The 25,978-nt window shown below is 37.4% G+C and overlaps 1 protein-coding gene across 2 annotated transcripts in view; it reads right to left on the bottom strand.

Annotated features, from left to right (window-relative positions):
* The window catches only part of LOC311292254 (protein unc-13 homolog A), a 75,230-nt gene that overhangs the window by 32,215 nt on the left and 17,037 nt on the right, over nucleotides 1–25,978 (bottom strand). For both annotated transcript variants that reach the window (XR_014627699.1, XM_084411869.1), the window contains exons 4-15: nucleotides 24,971–25,088; nucleotides 22,373–22,496; nucleotides 21,765–21,835; nucleotides 20,508–20,562; nucleotides 12,273–12,296; nucleotides 10,114–10,324; nucleotides 7,010–8,008; nucleotides 5,230–5,332; nucleotides 3,752–3,792; nucleotides 2,708–2,786; nucleotides 815–889; nucleotides 291–510 (exon numbers count right to left, since the gene is read on the bottom strand). Coding sequence is in view for 1 of the 2 variants with exons in the window: in XM_084411869.1 (XP_084267995.1) it covers nucleotides 291–510; nucleotides 815–889; nucleotides 2,708–2,786; nucleotides 3,752–3,792; nucleotides 5,230–5,332; nucleotides 7,010–8,008; nucleotides 10,114–10,324; nucleotides 12,273–12,296; nucleotides 20,508–20,562; nucleotides 21,765–21,835; nucleotides 22,373–22,496; nucleotides 24,971–25,088 (2,120 nt within the window). In the remaining variant the exon portion in view is untranslated. The remainder of the gene's footprint in view (nucleotides 1–290; nucleotides 511–814; nucleotides 890–2,707; nucleotides 2,787–3,751; nucleotides 3,793–5,229; nucleotides 5,333–7,009; nucleotides 8,009–10,113; nucleotides 10,325–12,272; nucleotides 12,297–20,507; nucleotides 20,563–21,764; nucleotides 21,836–22,372; nucleotides 22,497–24,970; nucleotides 25,089–25,978) is intronic.

Below are 25,978 nucleotides of genomic sequence, written 5' to 3' on the forward strand. Positions count from 1 at the left end.
TACATGGAAGCCTCCGTGGACCTACCCGTCCCATGTATATAAAGATAATAAATTCTTCGTTTACGAGGATTAGTCTGATCATTGGCATAGGTATTTGTACACCATTGAGGGCATATTTATGAATAAAAATATTGATTTTAGATAATAAAATACCTAAAAAGCTACTTATTGTCCCTTTAAACTAGCAAAAGTGAATTCGGACACGATCTAAGTGCACTTGTGCTGTGCGCTTTAGACCATGCGCTTTAGACCATGCGTTAAAATAGGGCACATTAGCATTAAAATCTCACTCTGCAGGCAGTCGGCGTTGAGCAGGTCCTGGCACTTGTCGTGGCATTTGACCCCGCACTCGGAGCAGCGCATGCCCTGGCGAGCGATGCCCCACAGCAAACCCTCACACTCGTAGCAGTAGGTGGGCGTCGTGGCCGTCCACACCTCGAAGTTGTGCGGGGTTGTGCAGGAGATCGGGTAGATCAGGGCCTGGAGAGTCTTCTTATACACGTGACTCTTCTACAGGAGCACAAACGCACCGGTGTTACTTCCAAAAACTTAAAACTTAAAGTTTAAGTTTTATTTCAGCTTTACATCTGAAAACGATTTTTATAGTTTCAGTTTTAGTTACCAATAACAACACTAAAACACACCAAACTCGAGAGACAATGCTTTTTTCTAAGGGTTCAGAATGCACACATTTCACCCGCAGCAGAGCCTTTACTTTTAAACAAAAGTGACAAAAATTAAAAATATAATTTTTTTAATTTTAATAGAAAGACTGGTCAGATTTAATCGGGTGAAAGAGACTTGCATTACTTACCAGCTCCTCATTGTTGAGTGTACTAGAGGCCATGGCAGACGTGATTCCAGCCTTACGAGAGTTCTGCACTAAAGACTGAACACACAGAGATTACACACAGACTTCTCAGATGTTTCTCCTAAGATTTTTTTTTTTTTTGTACATATCCTAGAGTATTTTAGAAGAGATCGAAGTGTCTTGATTTATTTCTTCAAAGGAATTTGAGAAACAAAGTTCCAAAAGACAAAGTTGATACTTAATGAAAAATCCAAAGCAAACTTTCCTCTGAGACAAACTTTCAGGCTCCATAAAAATGTGGACAATAAAACACTGGTGTCGACAGTATTTGCAAAAAGAAAAACAATGGTGCAGTAATTTAGAATAATTACAACAAATCCTTACCATAGCCTGAATCCAGAAAGCAGAAGCAAAGAAAGCAAGATAAAAGACTGTTACTCACATTTAAATGATCTTAACAGAGAAACTAATGCGACCCAAACAGCCAATAAATATGCAGAGGTTTTACAACCTGTAATAATAAAACACTGACAAACATATAAAATGAATACTTTTTAATTACTAAAGTGTATTGTGATTCCACTGCAAAAAACAAAACTATATAAAAAAGGTTAATCAAGACAAACTTTGATGTTGCGAACAGAAAGTTTGAAGAAGTTTTAAAAACTTGAAGTTTGAAGGTAGTTTGAATTTGAAGTAGTTTTAAAGCTTAATGATTGAAGTTTTTGAAGGCAATACAGTGTATCGGAAACCAGATAGATAGGTTGCTAGGGTGTTTTAACATGTCGCTAGCATATTTCTAGAATGAATTAGCACATTGCTACCATGATATAGCATGTTGTTAACATGAATAAACATTTTAACATGATTTATCATGTTGCTAGCATGTTTCTGTCATGAATTAACACATTGCTAGCATGATTTAGTATTTTGCTAACATGTTGCTACCATGATTTAACATGTTGCTAGCATGTTTTAACATTTTCTAGCATGATTTAACACATTTCTAACATGTAGCATGTTGCTAGCATGTTTCTATCACGAATCAACACATTGCTAGCATGTTTTAGCATGCTGCAAGCATGTTTCTAACATGAATTAGCACATTGCTAGCATGGTTTTGCATTTTGCTAGCATGTTGTTAGCATGATTTACCACGTTTCTAGCATGTTTTAGCATTTTTCTAACATGATTTACCACATTTTTAGAATGATTTAGCACCTTTCTGACATTTTTCTATAGCGAATTTGCACACTGCTAGAATGTTTTAAAATGTTGCTAGCATGTTTTAACATGTTGCTACCATGAATTTGTACAAGTCTTTTAACGTGTTTTAGCACATTGCTAACATAATTTAACATGTTTTAGCTAAAACATGCTAGCAATGTGCTAATTCATGAGAGGAAAATGCTAGCAACATACTAAACCATGTTACAAATGTGTTAAATCATGCTAACAACATGCTAGCAACATGTTAAAATTCAATTCATGTTAATTCATGTTAGAAACATGCTAAAAAATGCTAGCAATGTGCTAGTTCATGATAGAAAAATGCTAGCAACATACTAAATCATGTTACAAATGTGGTAAATCATGCTAGTAATGTGCTAATTAATTCTATAAATATGCTGGCGACATGTTAAAACATGCTAGCATTGTGCTAATTGATGTAATGCTATGCTGGCAGAGATGTGTTCTTGTTTCAGAAAACAAGACTTCATATCTTAAGTCATTTTGTTTCTCCAGATTTAAGAATGTTTAGATATTTACTGTAAGTACTGTGAAAGATTATATATTTTTCAATTAGGAACCAGTAAAGCAAACCATCCTATAAAAAAAGTTCATTCAGTGCAGATGAAACACAAACATCTTCAGTTTGTGCAGTGTGTTTCTCACCAGATCTCTGACCAGAGGCACGGTCTTCCTCTTCCTCAGATCAGGCATGCTGTCAATGCTGTACAGTGCTCCTCCCATCCTTCACAGATAAACACAAGCATAATGATGCATGAAAAATAATTTCCCTTCCTCGAAAGCATGCAATAAAGCAGACCCATCATTGCTTCATCATCAGTGTTTTTCATCAAGATTACCCTGCAAACAAATGATGTTCTTCCTCAGTGTTTCTGTCTTGTTTCACAGAACAATCTTAAATCAAGATGCATTTACTGGAGAAGCAAAATGACTGAAGATATTAAGAATAAAAGTGAGTTTATGCTTGAAAACGAGAGCAAATATTTCGAATGATTGTCTTGTTTGATATTTTTTTTGTTTTAATCACAAACTCACTTAATTTTGATTTGTTTTTTTAAAATCCAGAAAAAAAAATGTATACCTTTGATTGCATCTTGATTTAAGAATTGTTTTACAAACCAATTTAAAATGTTTTAGTGAAAGTCTATCTATTAAATGCAGTTTACAAATCATCTAATGCCATTAAATATGAAGTATCTGTATGAAATGTGTTTTGTTTTTAATTATTATTATTGTGAGTCTTGTTTTATGGAGAGCTTATTTAATCAGGCTAAAAAGAGACTTTTAAAGTCCCCTTGTGGTGAAAATCAAGCTTTTAATGTAGTTTATGTGTCTATGTGGTGTTTTTAATATGCTTTAAGACAAACCATGTGTAAATTCATAAGTCGACAGCATTGCTGAGTATTTCCTCCTTAAAACTGCAGTGAACCAAAGACAGTCTCAAAAACACGCTTTGAAATCGCTGCTGTTTCTGACGTCACAAACTACCTTGTAACCAATCAGATCAACGTGTGATCGTCAACCAGTGGATCTCTGAGCTGAGTGAGTGAGTGGAGGCGGGGCTCATTTGCATATTCATAGAACCACGCATACTAAATGAGGCAAGGGCGTCGAGTTACAGTCAAGCTCGTTGACTGCACTAAAAACAGAGCTACTGGAGATTAGGGTTATGGTTTGACTTTGACTTACCCTCCTTTACCAAACCACAGGGACTGAGTCTCTCCTCGTGCCTGAGAGAAAGACAGAGAAAGAGAAAGTTTTATTAGTTGTAATTTAGTTTTATTAGCTGATTAGTTTAGTTTTATTAGCTAATTGGCTTTGATCAAAGAGTCCAAATGTTTTCTGTATTCACCACAAACATGGCAAAACCATAACCATTGAAATAAACGTTAAATAAAATATAAAAAAATATATATAATATAACATAACTTAATGTTTCAGAGAACATTCAAAAGTAACAAGTAAAAAACATCACATGAACGTCCATTTAAAACGTTCCAGGAAAAAAGCGTTCCATGAAAGATGTACAAACGTTTTTGTGCTAGCGTTTTGAGAACATTATAAATACCAGATAACTTTAAAAGAACGTTCTGCTAATGATACTGGAAGAATGATTGTTCAGTAAATATTTCAGCTATTTTAGAACCAATTATATCAGTCACACTCCTTTCTATTTTCGGCCATCAACAAAACCATATCAGTTGAACGTTAGTGTGTATTCATTTCAAAAGGTAAATAAAATAAAAGTCTGCAAAGAAAAGTATTTTCACAGCTATAACAACATCTCAACTTGTATACAATAAAATATAGTTTTTTAGTTCGATTTTTGAGAATTGTTTCATTTGTTTTGTTGATGACATTGTGACAAAAAAACTTCGATCTCATGCAGCGAACCCGTATTTTTGCGATATTTCACTGTTTGAAGTGAAAACATGAAATGTAATTTTTAATGGGTGTCTAATGGCCTTTCTGAAACTATCAAAACAACTTACACAAAACCACCACAAAACGTTTCACACAACCAACAACGGACCCACCTGACAGTCTCGTCCCATCATGGGTCATCTGAGTGAACATGCAAATCGCTAAAGCAATGAAAAGAGACTGGAAAGACGACAAAACGGCGGGATACAAACAGACAAACAAAAGGATAAAGAGTCAACAGAATAACGCACACAAAAAAGAAGCAAAGAGGACGTGGCAAACTGCAAAATAATCATGACAGCGGTTAGAGTGCATGGCGTTTCATCGCATCATAAGCATAAAGCAGAAAATGTGTGGAGGTTTAAAAATAAACAGTGCTTGCAACCCATTTTACTTCAACTCTTGAATGACAGAAAATGAAAGTGAGTTTGCGGTGGATTGTGGAGGCTTGATTTAAGGGAAAGATTATAAGGACAACCATCTATTTTCTCATGAATAACATGCACTAATCTGCTCAGAATAACACCAGGAACATGTATTCAGAAAGTAAATTGGGTCCATTCTGATTTCCGGACGTCATTCTGATTTCAAAGCATTTTGTGGTTGTGATTGGCACTTTCCTACACACATGAAACAAGAGCAGCAGGAATTGTTGTGTAAATTGTGCATAAAAACAAGGCGTCCGGCAATAGCGCAATAATGTAGACTTTCTACAGATGGTTAAGTCTAGTGAACTCTCTCACCTCCTGCAACTGTCGTCGGACTTTCTCAAAGAGTCGAAGCCAGTTTTCTTTGGCTCTGACCGCCGGGTCCACCGGCTCCTTCGGCTCCTCGTTCACCGGTTCACTGCACAGACATTCAGGATCGTTTGCATGTATAATCCAAAATTAATCGAACAATTCTCTGTCTTGGATGCAACCACACTAGCTTGCATAAATATTTGTTGTTTGTGCATTTTATCTGGCCACGCTGGTCTGGTTTTAAAGGGTTTTTTACACTGATCGGCTGGTCAGGCTGGAAGACAAGCTGGTTAACTATCTAAACCAGGTGAAATATCCTTAAAACAGCTTTTAAATCATCAAATAAATGTGGTTTGTTCACTTTGGCCATTGGTTGACAATCTAAACCAGGTGAAATATCCTTAACAGCTGTTAAAATATTCAATTTGCTTGTTTAGCTGACCAAGCTGGGAGTCAAGCTGGTTTTATTGGGGTTTTAGGCACTTATCAGCCTGGTCAAGCTGGTTAACCATCCAAACCAGGTGAAATATCCTTAAAACAGCATTTAAATCTTCCAATAGATTTGGTTTGCTTATTTTTAGCTGACCAAGCTGATCTGGTTAGCTGGTTTTAAAGGGGTGTTTTGGGCACTTATCAGCCTGGTCAAGCTAGTTAACGCTCTAAACCAGGTGAAATATCCTTAAAACAGATTTTAAAATATCCAATTAGCTTGTTTTAGCTGGCCAAGCTGGGAGTCAGGCTGGTCAACTATCTGAACCAGGAGAAATATCCTTTAAAAAGCTTAGAAAATCTTCCAATAGATGTGGTTTGCTCATTTTAGCTGGCCAAGCTGATCTGGTTAGCTGGTTTAGGGGTTTTGAGCACTTATCAGCCTGGTCAATCTGGTTGACCATCCAAACCAGGTGAAATATCCTAAAAACAGATTTTTAAATCATCCAATAAATGTGGTTTGCTCATTTTAGCTGGCCAAGCTGATCTGGTTAGCTGGTTTTAAAGGGGTTTTGGGCACTTTTTAGAATGGTCAAGCTGGTTAACTATCTAAACCAGGCGTAATATCCTTAAAACAGCTTTTAAATCTTCCAAAAAATGTGGTATGCTCATTTTAGCTGGCCAAGCTGATCTGGTTAGTTGGTTTTAATGGGGTTTTGGGCACTTATTAGCCTGGTCAAGCTGGTTGACCATCCAAACCAGGTAAACACCAGTTGGCCAGGCTGGGAAACCAGTTAAGCCGGCTTGTTTTCAGAAGTTTTTTTTTATCTTTACCAAGACTATCTTTGTCAATCAGCATTACCAGTAACATTTTCTTCCCTATTGTGACGTATATCCGAGTGAAACGGCTTCTGGAACAAGAAAAAAAATGCTTGATTTTGTCCGTGGGAATTAATTGGATGGCTGGATGGTTGTGGTTTGCTATTGGTCGATCTCATGTGAGTGACAGGTTGCACTGGCTTTGCGCCAGTAAACACATCATCAAGAAACTGATGTCGTTGCAAGAAGGTGGGGAAGTTATTTTAATTAAAGATTACGAGGCACGTGAATTGTAAACAAAAATTATTTATAATAAATAGTGTAATACCGCACACAAGATTAAGAATAAGAAATGTTGATTTTGATTTCATGGTGACTTTAACTAGCCTGGACCAGCACAGAAATAATTTTGGGCCAGTTTTGCACTGTCACTTCTTCAAGATAAACCTATACTTCAACTATACCATTAGTTTTGGTGAATGAGTTTATCCCTCAGTTTTGAAAACCCAAAGGTGTTGAGATATATTCGTGATACCTCTCAGGTTCGGGAATCGGTTCCTCCTCTTCAAAAGGAGGAGATGGAGGGGGGCTCTCCATCGTTATTTCCTCTATTGGAGGCTCTTCCATGGGGAAATCCTCTTCTTGAAGTGGAGGTTCCTCCATCATTGGTGGCTCTGGCTCTGTGGGCAGTTTCTCCTCTGTTGGGGTTGGAGGTTTAGGCTCTGGTGCGGGAGGTTTGGAGTTGGTTATGGGCACAGGGATGGGCAGCTCAGGGGATTTGTTTGTAGTTGGAGGAACCTGTTGGACGGGAGGTTGAGGCATTGGAGTTTGGGATTGTGTTGTCGAGGGTTGAGGTTGGGATTGAGATACTGGTGCAGGAGTTGGTGAAGGAGTTGATCCACCCAACCCAAACACGGCAGTCAATGGCTTAGCCATGGCGAAGAAAGACTGAACGGAAGGGATCGGGCCTGAGGATTGTTGTTGGGGTGGTGGTTGTTTTTGGGGTGGCTGCTGGGGGGCGGGAACTTGCTGGTTTAGGGGTTTGGCTAAAGGTTGGGGTTGCGTCTGATTGGATGGTTGAACTGGAGGTTGGCTGGAGATCTGAGATGGTTGCTGTTGGTGAAGCGAAGACTGTTTCTCCAAAGGAGGTCTTGATGGGACATCCAGCGTTTGGGCAGTGCTGGATGGAGTAGGAGTGAACGGAAGCTCTTGGTCCTCGTCCGGCGGATACAAATCTTCATCCTCGTAGTTGAAGTCCTCCTCACCCTCGTACATGTCCACCTCCTCTGCGTACAGATCGGCATCTTCCTCATAAACGGCACCTTCTTCGCCTCCGTCTTTGCTGTAGGCGCATTCGTCACTGTACACCCCCTGCGTCTCGTCCCAGTCGGGCGAGCCCTTGCTGTAGGACACAGACGAGTGGCAGGAGTGGTACGAGTCGTTCTCGTCATAAAGTTCTCGCTCGCCGAACTCTTCGCTCAGTTGAGTACTACAATGACTGAGCTCGGCTGAGGATGCATAACTCCCGGTCGGACTGGAAAACGACAAAGAGTGAGTCAAAGATTAGGCAGAATGAGAAAACAACTCACTGTGATGAAAGACTGAAATCTACACATTTTTTGCAAGCACCTTGGCCATTGTTCAGGGTATCTGCAGGGTTTTTCTGACCTTATTTAATGCCTGCTACAGACTGTGCGATTTCGGCGATCCTATACGATCATTACAAATCACACTGTACGACATGGATCTAATAAACTTGGGTATATAGGCTGGATGATGATGATGATGACACTTATTGAATTGTAGGGTATGACGCAAGTTAGTATAGAAGAATAAAACGTCATCAGCATGCGCTAGTGGTAAACAAATCAAGCAAGATGGATCGCACTTTGGCAATTGTGGTCTTTATGTGCGCTGAAATAAGAGGAGAAAGAGGAGAATATGGGCGCGGTCATGGCTAGGGAAAAGAGGCCAACTTGGCATGCCAAGTAGTTTTAAGTTTTAGTGCCAAGTCGCATTGATCAATGCACCATTTCATGTTGCATTTTTATTGGTTAGTCAGTAGATGTCCCAGATAGCAATATAGTGTCGGCCCAGACCCGGCCCACATCTGGTACGTGTGGAATTCATGTGTACCAGATGTGGGCCGGATCTGGGCCGACATTATGTTCCTGTCTGGGATAGTTCGTAGCAGCAAACACACTGTAAGATGATCATGCTACATTTCTGACACTGTCATAAAATAATCGCAGACTATCTTTGGTCGCAGGCTGTCTTTGAACCTCTTTCACTATAAGACCACAGCTTTAGAAGCCACAACCACAGAAATCACCACGATTGGTCATCTTTCGTCTGGGACAGCCCAAAATCCTACAATGTGTACCGGCCGCAAGACCCTTATCATCAAAGTTATTATTTGAATGCGTTTTAAAGTCATATCAGTTTAAACTTCTATGGTTTTCTGAGCGCACATACGAAGCACGCGCACAGAAAGCTGGCTATCAGACGGCACATCCTGTAAGTATTAAATTAATTTCTCTATTGCACTTAAACTTTTGTGTATTTGATAGTTTATGTCAAAAACACACAAAGTTCACTTAAACACAGTCAGTTATGTCTGTGAATGTAAACAGGATGGAAAGAAATCGCATGTGTTTATTAGATCTGTGTATTAAAGTGAAAGCAGCGTAATATACAGTACCGACTGTTATACAGTAGTGGTAATGTACTGTATATGCTGTTAATATGAATCAAACAAAAGAAAAACAGAAAATCACTCACTGATCTTGACTGAATAACATTAGTAGCTTTAATAAGAATATATCTCTTACTTGAATGCTGCTGTTAAATGCTCTGGCGAGGAGATAAACATGGCGGACTGTGTACAGCTCATTGAGGGGCGGAGTTCCAGTCATGGGCGTGGTCTGTGCAATGTGATGTCACATTGGTGAACATTCCTGAATGGCTCATTTTGAGACACTGTTTCAGATTTATGGGGTAATTAACCGCCGGAGTGGATGGATCTTTACCACAGTAGGGTGGTTGTGTATACGCACTGCAGTGCAGACACATAAATATGTTCAAAAACGATATGAAAGTCAATATTGCATAATAGGTCCCCTTTAATTATATCATATGTTATAATATAAAAAATAAGATTTGTTTAAATTTTGATTACATTTTTGACACAATCGACCATTAATTTCTGACCCAAGACTGGTCTCCAGTACTACAACACTAGTCAGCACTACTTCTGCTTTTCTAATTCCTAACCGGGAAACAGGAGAATCCATTGAGCCCTTAAGCAAGGCACGATGATGTCAAGTCTTTTTATAAATCAATGAAAACTCATCTTGTTGAATAATGGAAGAGAAACAAAGGAGACAGTCGAATTTAAAGGTCTGTGCCAGGAGGGAGAAAAAAAGAAAGAAAAAGAGTATCAGAAAAAAGGGCGATAAGAGACACGCCGATCAGACATGATGAATGAGTCCATTAAAGGAAAACCGAAGAGACACACCTGCTGAGAAACACCTTCTCTCGCTCATGCTGTATCGGTCATGATTGTCTCATGAATGATGAATGAATCAGTTTAACCAAACAGAAAACTGAGTATTACAGAAACAACTCTTTCTCTCGCACCTGATGCCTCTGGGATGGTCATAGTCAAGGTCACAGTTGTTGATGGAGTGCGAGTAGGAGCCGCGGGGATTGCGGTGCTGGTGGCTCATGGGATACTGGTGGACTGAGGCGTTGGGTTGAGATGTGGAGTAGAACGGGGGTGGTATACTGTTACTGGTCTCACTGCGATAATCACTGTCTCGGTCATCCATTGCGCTGTCTGGATCATTGTCTATACACACACAATTCAAAGACAGTGCAAAATCATTAGAAACACTGATAAAACATTATACACATACTCAAATCTGTCATGACTATGAGAAAGTGTGGTTTGCTACAGGCTAAGCCATTGTTTTATCATGCACTGGTCCATTTTGTTTTTGCTAGTGGAAGAAAACATCCAAAATGCACATTTACGCGTTTACTTGATTGCGCTTTATCTATTTGCATCTGTCTCAATATATATCTTTAAAGGCAGTGAGTTTGAGTCAATTTGTATGAGATTTAATTAGATGATTTATAAAGGGATAAAAAGAGTAATACGAAATCCCCTCTGTAAAAACCTTTAATGTGTCACCTAGAAAGTAAAGTTCATTGGGACAAACTTTTATACTGGCTTAAAGCCTTGTCTGAAGGTTTGACAATTTTATAAGCTTCCTAGCATTTTTTATCATGTTGCTTGCAAGTTGTTTTTTGCTGTTAACATGTTTTAACCCATTGCTAATATGTTTTAACATGTTGCTAGCATGTTTTAGGACTTTGCAAACATGAACGAGCATGTTACTAACAAGTTTTAACACATTTCTAGCATGATTTAACATGTTGCAACTTGCTAGCATGTTTTAACATGTTACTAGCATGAATTTGCATGTTGCTAACATGTTTAACATATTGCTAACATGAATTACAACTATGCTACTATGATTTAACATGCTGTTAGCATGTTTTAAAACGTTATTAACATAAATTTGCATGTTGTTAACATTAATAAGCATGTTGCTAGTATGATTTAACATGTTTGCTAACATGAATTAAAATGCTGGTAACATGAATTAACATGCTAATGTTGTAACGTTTGCTGACATGAATTAACATGCTGCTAGCAATGTGCTAAAACATGCTACCAGCATGTTACCACAATTTTATGATTTTATGATTACCACAATGATTAAACATGCTGCTAGAATGATTAAGCATGTTGCTAAAATATTTTAGCACATTGCTAACATGATTAAGCATGTGGCTAGCATGTTTTACCACATTGTTAACATGATTAAGCATGTTGTTTGCATGTTTTATCTTGTTAACATAACACATTGTATGCATTATTTAACATGCTAACATGTTTGAGCACATTGCTGCCATTAATTAGCATGATGCTAACATTTGTTAGCACACTGTTAACATTATTAAGCATGCTGTTAGCATTTTTTAGCATTTTGCTAGCATAATTAAGCATGTTGCTAATATGAATTAACACATTGCTAGCATGATTTAGAATGCTAACATTTTAAAACATTGTTAACATGAATTAGCATGTTGATAGCATGTGTTAACACATTGTTAACACGATTAATCATTCTGTTAGCATGTTTTAACATATTGCTAACATGAATTAGCACAGTGCCAGCATGATTTAGCATGCTGACATGTTTTAACACGTTGCTGACATAAATTAGCATGTTGCTAGCATGTTTTAACACATTGATAGCATGAATTGGCATAATTAGTCTCAGAAGAAGAGGGAAGAACAATAATGTTTTAATAGTATAACAATATGTTGACCTTCTCAACCCAACATAATAAAAAAGGAAATAAGAATTTTGAACCTGGCTTTATCCAATATTCAGATTTCTGTTCTGGAAATGTATGCAAATGAGTGCATATTTAATTAAACACTGCCTTATTTGCATATTTAAACAAAACATTGCAGAAAACTTGTACTACAAACCAACTGTCCTGTGATTCAATCAACATTTGTGCAACAAAAGGTAAATAAATCAGCGGTTTATCTGTCAGTGTAAACCTCCGAAAACGTCACAGCACATCGAGTGCGAGTGTGTGTGTGTTTATCGAGCTTGAAATGCTTGATTGCTAACTAAATATAACGCTGATGGCAACATGAATAGGAAAGCAGATGTCAGATTAATGAGCTCATAATGACAGATATGAAAACTCACTTTGCTGTTCGCCCCACCAGTTACCTGTGGGAGACAAGAGAAGACAGAGAATCACTCATAATGCAGCGTTAACAGAACGTCTGTTCAAAGATATCTGGCCTTTAATAATGCTCTCAAAACGTTAGAACAAAAAAAGAATTCATAAATCGTTCATGAATGTTCTTTGTTTTCTGAATCGTTTTAGGGGCTGTTCACACGACACCGTTTTCAGATAAAAACGGAAAACTTTTTATGAGTGTTGGCTGTTTATTTACACGACAACGGCGATTTGGGGTCCTAAAACCGTTTGCAAACATGCTTCAAAAAGCAAGGTCTTGAAACCGATAGCGATATCATCACAAAAATGAGAATTTCTGAAAACGGTGACGTCATGCACGTTCAGGAATATAGTGTTTCTTTATACAGTGAGATCGCCATCTACTGGCCTGACAGCAGAATACAGCGATTTTAATTCGTTTTTAGCGACTCCGTGTGAACGGGATCATTTTGACTGCATTGTTGTCTGTGTGCAAAAAACGCAAAGGAAAAACGTTTCTGTTTTTAGTATATCACTGTCGTGTGTACTGAGTTTTAGTATATCACTGTCGCGTACACTGAGTTTTAGTATATGCGTACACTGAGTTTTAGTATATCACTGTCGCGTGCACTGAGTTTTAGTATATGCGTACACTGAGTTTTAGTATATCACTGTCGCGTACACTGAGTTTTAGTATATGCGTACACTGAGTTTTAGTATATCACTGTCGCGTGCACTGAGTTTTAGTATATGCGTACACTGAGTTTTAGTATATCACTGTCGTGTGCACTGAGTTTTAGTATATCACTGTCGCGTACACTGAGTTTTAGTATATCACTGTCGCGTACACTGAGTTTTAGTATATGCGTACACTGAGTTTTAGTATATCACTGTCGCGTGCACTGAGTTTTAGTATATGCGTACACTGAGTTTTAGTATATCACTGTCGCGTACACTGAGTTTTAGTATATCACTGTCGCGTACACTGAGTTTTAGTATATGCGTACACTGAGTTTTAGTATATCACTGTCGTGTGCACTGAGTTTTAGTATATGCGTACACTGAGTTTTAGTATATCACTGTCGCGTACACTGAGTTTTAGTATATCACTGTCGCGTGCACTGAGTTTTAGTATATCACTGTCGTGTGCACTGAGTTTTAGTATATGCGTACACTGAGTTTTAGTATATCACTGTCGTGTGCACTGAGTTTTAGTATATCACTGTCACGTACACTGAGTTTTAGTATATCACTGTCGTGTGCACTGAGATTTAGTATATCACTGTCGCGTACACTGAGTTTTAGTATATGCGTACACTGAGTTTTAGTATATCACTGTCGCGTGCACTGAGTTTTAGTATATCACTGTCACGTACACTGAGATTTAGTATATCACTGTCGCGTACACTGAGTTTTAGTATATGCGTACACTGAGTTTTAGTATATCACTGTCGCGTGCACTGAGTTTTAGTATATCACTGTCACGTACACTGAGATTTAGTATATCACTGTCGCGTACACTGAGTTTTAGTATATGCGTACACTGAGTTTTAGTATATCACTGTCGCGTGCACTGAGTTTTAGTATATCACTGTCGCGTACACTGAGTTTTAGTATATCACTGTCGCGTACACTGAGTTTTAGTATATCACTGTCGCGTACACTGAGTTTTAGTATATGCGTACACTGAGTTTTAGTATATGCGTACACTGAGTTTTAGTATATCACTGTCGCGTACACTGAGTTTTAGTATATCACTGTCGCGTACACTGAGTTTTAGTATATGCGTGCACTGAGTTTTAGTATATCACTGTCGTGTGCACTGAGTTTTAGTATATGCGTACACTGAGTTTTAGTATATCACTGTCGCGTACACTGAGTTTTAGTATATCACTGTCGCGTGCACTGAGTTTTAGTATATCACGGTCGCGTACACTGAGTTTTAGTATATCACTGTCGCGTACACTGAGTTTTAGTATATCACTGTCGCGTACACTGAGTTTTAGTATATGCGTACACTGAGTTTTAGTATATCACTGTCGTGTGCACTGAGCTGTCGCGTACACTGAGTTTTAGTATATCACTGTCGTGTACACTGAGTTTTAGTATATCACGGTCGCGTACACTGAGTTTTAGTATATCACTGTCGCGTACACTGAGTTTTAGTATATGCGTACACTGAGTTTTAGTATATCACTGTCGCGTACACTGAGTTTTAGTATATCACTGTCGCGTGCACTGAGTTTTAGTATATCACGGTCGCGTACACTGAGTTTTAGTATATCACGGTCGCGTACACTGAGTTTTAGTATATCACGGTCGCGTGCACTGAGTTTTAGTATATCACGGTCGCGTACACTGAGTTTTAGTATATGCGTACACTGAGTTTTAGTATATCACTGTCGCGTGCACTGAGTTTTGTCGCGTACACTGAGTTTTAGTATATGCGTACACTGAGTTTTTTAGTATATCACTGTCGCGTGCACTGAGTTTTAGTATATCACTGTCGCGTACACTGAGTTTTAGTATATCACTGTCGCGTACACTGAGTTTTAGTATATCACTGTCGCGTGCACTGAGTTTTAGTATATGCGTACACTGAGTTTTAGTATATCACTGTCGCGTACACTGAGTTTTAGTATATCACGGTCGCGTACACTGAGTTTTAGTATATCACTGTCGCGTACACTGAGTTTTAGTATATCACTGTCGCGTACACTGAGTTTTAGTATATGCGTACACTGAGTTTTAGTATATCACTGTCGTGTGCACTGAGCTGTCGCGTACACTGAGTTTTAGTATATCACTGTCGTGTACACTGAGTTTTAGTATATCACGGTCGCGTACACTGAGTTTTAGTATATCACTGTCGCGTACACTGAGTTTTAGTATATGCGTACACTGAGTTTTAGTATATCACTGTCGCGTACACTGAGTTTTAGTATATCACTGTCGCGTGCACTGAGTTTTAGTATATCACGGTCGCGTACACTGAGTTTTAGTATATCACGGTCGCGTACACTGAGTTTTAGTATATCACGGTCGCGTGCACTGAGTTTTAGTATATCACGGTCGCGTACACTGAGTTTTAGTATATGCGTACACTGAGTTTTAGTATATCACTGTCGCGTGCACTGAGTTTTGTCGCGTACACTGAGTTTTAGTATATGCGTACACTGAGTTTTTTAGTATATCACTGTCGCGTGCACTGAGTTTTAGTATATCACTGTCGCGTACACTGAGTTTTAGTATATCACTGTCGCGTACACTGAGTTTTAGTATATCACTGTCGCGTACACTGAGTTTTAGTATATCACTGTCGCGTACACTGAGTTTTAGTATATCACTGTCGCGTGCACTGAGTTTTAGTATATCACTGTCGCGTGCACTGAGTTTTAGTATATCACTGTCGCGTACACTTAGTTTTAGTATATCACTGTCGCGTGCACTGAGTTTTAGTATATCACTGTTGCGTACACTGAGTTTTAGTATATCACTGTCGCGTACACTGAGTTTTAGTATATCACTGTCGCGTGCACTGAGTTTTAGTATATCACTGTCGCGTACACTGAGTTTTAGTATATGCGTGCACTGAGTTTTAGTATATCACTGTCGCGTACACTGAGTTTTAGTATATCACTGTCGCGTGCACTGAGTTTTAGTATATCACTGTCGCGTACACTGAGTTTTAGTATATCACTGTCGCGTACACTGAGTTTTAGTATATTGTAGCGACAATGGGTAGAAAGCAACCACCAACTAATCTTCTTTTTGAATATTAATTCAAATTCTCTACTTCTCGATGACTGAGGGGGGAAGATTTGTTCAGAACGTCTCATGATCATCACCGGTCTGACTAATTGAAAGAGCCCCCGGCACTAACACATAAATGGTCAATGGCTAGCTTTGTGGCCTACTATCTTACTGGTTAAGATAGTGACAGTGTCCGCACATTCCAGAGTCAAATCACCAAGACCAGAGCCATAAGTCACCCATCCCGGTGCCAGAGAGTCTGCAAAAGACCCTTTAGAAGAAGAATCGACACCAGCAGATGTTACTGAAACCCCCGACAACATTCCTGAACACTTCCTCATTAAGACCTCTGAACAAACAGAGTTCTGCCTCTTCACCAGAGAACTGATTCTTATCAATAACTATACATAAAATCATTCAAGAACAATTTTCAATGGACTCATGATCAAACAATCATGCAACTACCTAATCCTGGGTTGTTTCCACCACTTATATGTATATTTTAATAAGATAATATGTTTTGATCCCATTTAATTCAGGTAATAGTTATTATATTAACTATTAGAAGGAGTGAATGAATGAAAGTGTGTACTGTTTCATATCAATGCTATCTTACGAACACAACTAGCAAGATGGCTTGAATGATATTGGTGTAATATGTTTTGATCTTCTTTTAATTAGAAATCATGTCTAAACTGTGGCCCCTGTTCTCTCTGTTAGTAAGGAGAGCACAGATAAGCATGATTTACGATCAGAACTGAAAAGAACGTCACCTCCTAAATTCAGCCAGTGTCTAATTGGCCAGAACTCATCCTGGAGGTTGGACAAACTTTTAGTTTAAAACCTTAGACCCAAAAACAAATTGCTCTCTCTCGCTGCTCTCTCTCGCTGCTCTCTCTCGCTCTCTCTCTCGCTGCTCTCGAAGCTCTCTCTCTCTCTATAGGAACCATGTAAACGCGCAAACGAAATAACCCAAATCAAGATCTGAAGAACATGGGTTAAATAGCTTCATTCAAGCCATCATCATCTACTCTCAATTTCCTTTCTTTTCTTAGTTTCATTTCTTTTCCGTTGTGAGTGTCGGTTCTAAGTTAAGTTTTGCGACAAGATTTCGAGCCACGTTTCTTCTGCAAAGCCAGCTTCAAACAAAGACTTTCATTCCGCCAGCACACCACGTGACTGACCACGTGATCCAGACATCAGGCACGAGGAGACCGAACGGACCGGGAAAACCCCTTTCACGCAACAAAAAGGGAATCCCCAAAAGCAAATACGCAAGTACCTCCATGCAGGCTAAAATCTTAACTGGTGTATTTATATAACTTTAATAACCTGCCTAAAACGATAGAAGGATTAAATTAATGATTGATGGTTCGTTCAGGTCATGTCTAGTGTATATGGAATCGTGAGATTTCATCCTTTCACTCTTAAACCCACTCTTTCCTCACTCTATCCCTTTCTGCAACGCGTATGAATGTGTGTGTGTGTGTTTGTGTTAGATATTAGCTTATGTGTTATATATAATCAATAAAGTATTGTTTGTATTTGAAAAGAGATTACTTGTGTATGTGCTTATCAGATTTATTGTCTTGAACTTCGATTTAAGTTACCTATGCTGTTACCCTTAATTTACTTCGTAATTTATTGTTAGCTGGGGATTGAGTCTTTCTTGACCAGGAAGATATTATATTTCCTAGAGTTAATACTTGTTTATGCTTTCTGTTCATTGGATGAACTGATAAAATGATCATACTATTGATTCTGCTACAGTAAATTCTGAAAATAATTAAAAATAATTAAAATATTAATTATTGGTCATATTCCGTTATGAATAATAATTAATAATATTTATACGTGGGCGTATAAACGCTACAATATCACTGTCGCGTGCACTGAGTTTTAGTATATCACTGTCGCGTACACTGAGTTTTAGTATATCACTGTCGCGTGCACTGAGTTTTAGTATATCACTGTCGCGTACACTGAGTTTTAGTATATCACTGTCGCGTACACTGAGTTTTAGTATATCACTGTCGCGTGCACTGAGTTTTATTATATCACTGTGGCGTACACTGAGTTTTAGTATATCACTGTCGCGTACACTGAGTTTTAGTATATCACTGTCGCGTACACTGAGTTTTAGTATATCACTGTCGCGTACACTGAGTTTTAGTATATCACTGTCGCGTACACTGAGTTTTAGTATATCACTGTCGCGTGCACTGAGTTTTAGTAAATGAGTTGGACATTCGTGTAACATTTTTTAAATGTAACAACTTGATTTAGAATGTTCACAGAACACTCAAAAGTAACATTCTCATCATGTTTGAACTGAAGAATGATGAAATGGAATGTTCGCATAAACAAACATTTTAAAAACGTTCAGAGAACATTCAGAAATAACGGTTTTATATTCTTTGAATATATTTTTGTTGGCTGGGGTTCCCGTTGTCGCTAACTCTGTCTGCGTCTCTTCCTGCCACAGGGTTCAGTCTCGTTGTGATGACTCAGTGTTCTGTGATTAAGGTGATGTGCTTCTGGCTGCCGTCCAGTGATGATTCCCAGCCTCATGGCTCAGCCAATGAGTGAGTCCCACTGTCTAGCCCCGCCCCCTTGGGAGCTGCATCAGCAGCACTCAAGGAGAGTGAGTGTGGGTGTGTGTGTGTGTGTGTGTGGGTGTGTGTGTGCGTGAGTCAGAGAGAGTGTGTGTGTGAGAGTGTGGGTGTGTGTGTGTGAATGTATGTGTGTGTGTGTGTAAGAGTGTGGGTGTGTGTGCGTGAGTCAGAGAGAGTGTGTGTGTGTGAGAGTGTGGGTGTGTGTGTGTGAATGTATGTGTGTGTGTCTGTGTGTGTGTGTGTGTGTAAGAGTGTGGGTGTGTGTGTGTGTGTGTGTGTGTGTGAATGTATGTATGTGTGTAAGAGTGTGGGTGTGTGTGCGTGAGTCAGAGAGAGTGTGTGTGTGAGAGTGTGGGTGTGTGTGTGTGAATGTATGTGTGTGTGTCTGTGTGTGTGTGTGTGTGTGTGTGTGTGTGTGAGAGAGAGTCAGAGAGAGTGTGTGTGTGTGTGTGTGTGTGTGTGTGTGTGTGTGTGTGTGTGTGTGTGTGTGTGTGTGTGTGTGTGTGTGTGTGAGTCAGAGAGTGTGTGTGTGTGTGTGTGTCTGTGTGTGTGTGTGTGTGTGTGTGTGTGTGTGTATAATAAGAGGGTAAGTCAGAGCTCCATTCATGCACTCTGCTGCTCATTCAGTTTTCTGCGGTACTTCCGTCATTACCATTATTCATAAATCACATTAACTGAGACACACATACGGGAAGAACTGAACCGCTACTGTACTTACTGGTTTAGATGCTCAGAACTGTGAATATGATCCGATTTATGTGGCTGAATTCGATCTGATCTAATGCTCTCAACAATGAACATTAAACAATGACTAATTATAAGTAGATCCGCACCAGGGTTATTATTGTTAACTATTAACTAATAAAAAAAAGTTAAAAAAAATCTGATAAATACAAATAAATACAATACAAAAATAAAATCTAATTCAAATTATTAATATATATATATATATATATATATATATATATATATATATATATATATATTATTAAAATAACACTAATCTGTACTGAAACAACTAAAACAAAATTAACCACAACTAATAAATACAATTTAATTAAAACTATATAGACATTTTTAAAATATATATCATTTTTCTTTTACTAAAACTTTAACTGTGAAAACAGAAAATATAAAAATACTATCTAATTCAAACTAATAACAAAATAGTAAATCAGTGATACTAAAATAACACTAATCCGTATTAATAATTAACTAACATTAAAAATGAATAAAAATAAATATAGACATAAAAAAAACTAATAAAAATGACAAAAATATATATATATATATATATATATATAAAAATATAAATAAATAAAAATCTAATTCAAAATATGAACAAAAACTACAATAGTATATTAATGATACCAAAATAATAGATTTCTACAAAATCTTCCATTCATAAAGTTCAATTAACTTTGTTTTATGCCATATTTACAAATATTTGCCTGAAAATATTTGGATTTTGGAGCAGAAAGAAGGGGAAATTAAATATTTGGACTAATTTCATGAGGATTTAAATGGTTAATTCACCATAAAATGAAAATCAACTCATTATTTACTTAATATTTACCCCTTCTTTCCTTTATGACCACAAAAGGAGAATTTTTACAAAAACGTCCCGCTCACACTCGTCCACATAATGGCAGTGAAAAGCGAACAGCATCAAGCTTTTAAAAACCACGCAAAAGAATGATCACATGTGACACGTGTCGTATATTCCACGTGCTCTGGGGTTTATGAATTATGATATGAACTGTAATGTATTATTTAATGAAAATCCTGAGCTTGTCTGTTGGTCTTTGTCCCTTTAAGCTTTAATGCATGCATGTGGAAGATCACACTCACAGCACTGTGTTCCAGGCACAGACAGCGGCCTCTCCTGAACCTCCTGATATGAATACTGCAACACAAATCACACACATGTGCAACACATGACGAGAAACACCACCAGAGCTTCTACAACAGTCATCGTTCACACTTGGAAAGGAACGTAATTATGCTGTATGCCAAGACACCTTCATTTAGACAGCTTTAAATTTAAAGGTAATCCCAGAATGCACTGTGACGAGTTCAAAAAATTATTGCTAAAGAAATGTTGATCCTTATAATTCGCTTAATCCTAAAAAATAAAATAAAAATTAAATGTTGTTAGCAACTCAATTGTGAGTCAAATCTCTCATGTGTTTCATGTGAGCAGCGGTTTGAGTTACTGCTTTAAAATGAGTCACTAATGATTTATTAATATTTTATATTAATACATTTTATATATAATTTATATTATATTTTATTTTTTTATTTTCATTTTCATTTTAGTTCAAGTTTTTGTTGTTTTGACATTTTTATTGAGATAATATTGCAGTTTTTATTCATATTTTCAATTCATTTTTATTTTATATTTTCAGTTTTCATTTTAATTTCAGTTAAAGTTTTTGTTGTGTTTTGTCATTTTTATTTCTGAGATACAATTGCAGTTTTTATTAATATTTAAAAATCTTTTTTATTTTTAGTTTTCATTTAAATTTTAGTTAAACTTTTTGTGTCTTGTCATTTTTATTACCGAGATACTATTGCAGTTTTTATTCATATTTTAAATATTTTTTTATATATTTTCAGTTTTCATTTTAATTTTACTTAAAGTTTTTGTGTTTTGTCATTTTTGTTACTGAGATACTATTCTTAATATTTTATTAACTTAATATACTTTATTAATATTTTGAACTAGATTAGATTACATTTTTCGTTTTTATTTTAGTTAAAGTTTTAGTAATTTTGTTGTGTTTTGTCATTTTTTTATTAGCTTATGTCTATATATATATATATATATATATTTTTTTTTTTTTCAGTTTTAGTTTTAGTTAAACTAAATGAATTAAATAGCTGAAATAAAATCAGTTTGATATTTTATATATATTTTATTTCAGAATTTATAAGTGTAATCTGCATGTGCACGCCGTCACCGAGTTTACACAGAGATGATATCAGTATCGCTTTCAAAACTCCTTATTTGATTTAGCAAAAGTGCAAAGACACTATTGCTCTACAGATACTATTGATCTAAAAGTGAAACTTATGTTCATTTGAAGGCTTTTTGGACAGACTCACGTCCTGGTCCCGCATGGCGTTGAGCTGCTCCAGTTTCTTTGCCCAGTATCGAGCCTCTTCTTCCGGGATGTCTGCGGCAGAAGGATTAACAATCAAAATATCCTCAACATTGAGGCGGACTTTACAATACAAATGCTGTTCTTTTGAACTTTCTATTCATCAAAGAATTCAAAAAAAAAAAAAATTTTTATCACATTTTCCACAAAAATATAAAACTGTTTTCGACATTGATAATAATGAAGAAACGTTTCTGAAGACTGGAGTGATGATGCTAAAAATCATCTTTGAGTCACGGGAATAAATTATATTTTAAAATATATTCAAATAGAAAAAAATATTTTAATTTGTAATAATATTTCACAATACTCCTGTTTTTACGCCATTTATGCAGCCTTGGTGAGAATAAGAGACTTATTTAAAAAAATAAAAATACTTACGGACCCCAAACTTTTGAATCGTAAAAGATTATTCACACTATCATATACACGAGCTCAAAGCCAGCAAAGTCACACAACCCCAGTTTTTCTTCCACAGTGTCAGTAAATAAGCTGTATTTCTGTGGTTATAGCAGTGATGAGTTGAGTTATGAGTTATGAGTATGATCTCACCCAGTGGCAGTTCGAAGCGCGTGTCCAGAAGCAAACGGTGGAAAGTCGGATCTTTGGTGCCACAGATTTCATTATCCGCCATTATGACCTGAGAATCTAGAGTCACCCATTCCCCCGGTCCTTCCTGAAACACACACACACACACACACACACACACACACACACACACACACACACACACACACACACACACACACACACAAACTGTATTTACACACAGGTTATGTCCCAAATTACATACTACATAAACAGAGCAATTCCAAGAGGGTCCTCACACCATCGGTGCTCGGGCCCTAATTACACTATGCACTTTTATACTACGCCAAAGCAACCGGAGCTTCTAACGGCAGTTGCAGTGATGCGATGACTTTACCAATCAGCGATTGGCTCTTTTATTTCGAAGGCGGGGCTTATTTCGCCATATTGCGCATTGCAGTTTCTCCCATATATAGCAATATGAGTGCACCGTTTTTGTGTGTGTATATATATATATGAAGAGTTCAGATGCAAAAGCCTCTAAGTGCCATCTGAAAATGCCATCATTTATATAAAGCTTGTATATTTAACCATTTTTGTATATCTAAAGTCTTTGACTACGCACTATGAACCATACTGTCTAGTGAATGATATTTAGACGGCTCAGTTGTGTCCACGTGTTTACACACTTCGTTTAACTGTCGGATAATTAAGTGCATCATCTGGGTATTTCAAGTGGACTTCATATTGTTGGAATTTTCAGTGTGAAAACATTAATCACACTATTTGTACTGAAAAATGGCACAGAATAGTGCATAAGCATGTGGATTGGGACACACCTACAGCCTCAGGCTTAATATTATATAAAAAACAATAATAGTTATTATTATCATTTTAAAAAGTAATAATTATCATTATTTTATAGTAATTTACAAACAAAGTTTTTTGCCGAATTGTACAGCCCTACAAACAAACACAGTAAACAAGGGGTTCTAGTTTGTTTTAAAATGCATTTTAAATCGTTTTTTGCAATTTTTACCAAAAATAAAAAAAAACATATATTTTTGCTCCAGCAGGTGAAAACGATGCATCCGATCACTTCAATTAAGGAATCATAAAATAATTCGCCACTGCTTCGCTTTTATATTTCATCACGAATCAATTCTTACTTTCACTGTTTAATCTCGCAGCAGTAAAGCACAGTGCCATATTACAGAACAAATGCACAAACACTACAAATATTTCCGTAAAACGTCCTTCAATCAATGCTTAGAAAACACAACGAATGCCTGAACGGCTTCAAATCACATAAATCACACAAACACCCGAATGTCACAGGTCGAGACAAGAACATACTCATTCATTATTGACAGCAGATGATATATTATTCATGCCACGTTATGAAAGCATGAGGAAAAACTCGGGTTATATATAAAATGGAGCATAAAAGCAGCAAATGGAAGCGTCTCAATAAAACCGCTGACTTTAAATACTGCAAGCGCCGGCTTACGTAACCGGAGAGGAAGAGCAGAAGCGCACAGACGCATAGAGAGGCCATAAATCCAGCAGCGATTCCTGCGTTTGCACCAGATCTAATCAACAACTGAGACATAACGTGACCTTCACTTCCCCTTATCTGACATCACACCAACTATCATCTGCTTTAGATTTCATTTAAAGTCTGATCTCTCCACAGAGCACCTGTATTGATCATATGTTGCTTATAGGATCTGTCTGCAAGGTTTCTTCCACAATATCATAAGACAAATAAAAAACTGGCATCTAATTTTGGGAAGCTTTAGCTTTAAAGCGGTGGTATAATGCCCTTTTCGTAAGGTGTAAAATAAGTCTCTGATGTCCCCAGAGTGTGTGTGTGAAGTTTTAGCTCAAAATACCCCACAGATATTGTTATATAGCATGTTAAAGTTGTCACTTTTTGAGGGTGAGCAAAAACACACCGTTTTGTGTCTGTCCCTTTAAATGCAAATGAGCTGCTGCTCCCGGCGCAGGGGGCGGAGCTTCAAGAGCTTGTGTCCTTTTACCTCACACACACATGCACTGACAATTTCAAAAACTTTTAGCCTTTTATGTTCAAACCGAAGTCAGAAAGATGGAGAGACTCGAGAAGTGACAACATGTAGACAACATTTCTGAATGGTTATGTTCCGGGGGCGGGGTTTATGTAAATTTTAGGGTTGGTGATGTCACTAACCCGGTAGGAAGCTTGTGTAGTTCCAAACAGCAACATTACACACTAACTAAAGTTAAAAAAGTGAAATCATAATCAACCACCCCTTTAAACCGAGATGTAGATCTTATAAACCTTCGTCACCACAGGAGAATACAACAATATGTTTCTAAATATGCAAACTGTTCATCGCGATTTCAAAATATAAGTGTAAACCCTCGCACTGAGTTTGCATGTTCTTGTTATCAATATCCTATTGATTCACTTTAGCTTCACATTAGGTTCAATATCCTAATGATTTTTGGCATAAAAGAAAAATCAATACTTTTGACCCATATAATGTATTGTTGGCTATTGCCACAAATATACCCGTGCGACTCGTGACTGGTTTTGTGGTCCAGGGTCACATATTGGCATCATAAAACCCCACCCACCTCATTTGATTGGCGGATATTCTGCAGTGGGATCCACACGTAGCCGACCATGGTGTCCCAGATCAGCCCTTTATTCCACACCTCCACCGTGAGACCCAGATCCAGGCGATTTATCTCACTAGACAGAAAAAGAGAGGGAATAAAAAGACAGAGCAAGCATTAGATGAAGATTAATGCAGGTGTCAGAGCACTACACTCTTAGAAAACAGGTTCAATGGGGTTATATAGAATCCTCTGTGCTAGAAAGGTTCTATATAGGAATTGTCTTAAACGATTGCATAATAATTTCATGTTTTAACAGGTTATTTAAATGTATTCTAGTAGTAGAGTATCTTTACAAGCTGCTTAATTAATCAAATTTAATTAAAACAAAAACAAAAACAATTTATTAAAACAAAAGTTAAATTGGAACTAAATCCATAGAATTGTCCCATGATTGGAAACCCTTAAAGGCTCTAAAGTGATGTTTGGAGGGGATATTTGTTTTTAATGACCCTAAAAGTTCACTAATTAAATAATATTTTATATTATTTAAATATTTAAAGGGGTCATGAAATAAGAAATCGAATTTGCCTTCCTCTTTTGACATAAAAGAGGACTTTGTACCATTAAAACTTCATTTAAATGTCCTCCTCATTATAAACAAAGCATTTAATCAAGCTCCAAAAACAGCTCGTTTTGATATTGGGTGACGTGACATCACACGGTCATTTGCATATGCCCGCCTCCAGAGCAAGACATGGACGAATAGTTATACATCATCTCACCATAGGCCCCGCCCACTGGCATTCAGTATCTTAACCACTGACATTTGCCTACACTTGATGTAAGCATCGCAAAAGCAAACAGAAGCCATTATAATGTCTGACACAGTAAACACAGATGTGTGTTCAGTTTCTGATGGACTCCAGACGCTTGAGAAATGAAGGAGTGAAAGAACGTTCGTCCAGTTTTGAATCTCTGTACAGACTTCAGAAGATCCCAGCGTCAGAAACAAGTGGATGGTTT

Source organism: Rutilus rutilus (assembly GCF_951802725.1).
Source record: "Rutilus rutilus genome assembly, chromosome: 6".
Lineage (NCBI taxonomy): Eukaryota > Metazoa > Chordata > Actinopteri > Cypriniformes > Leuciscidae > Rutilus > Rutilus rutilus.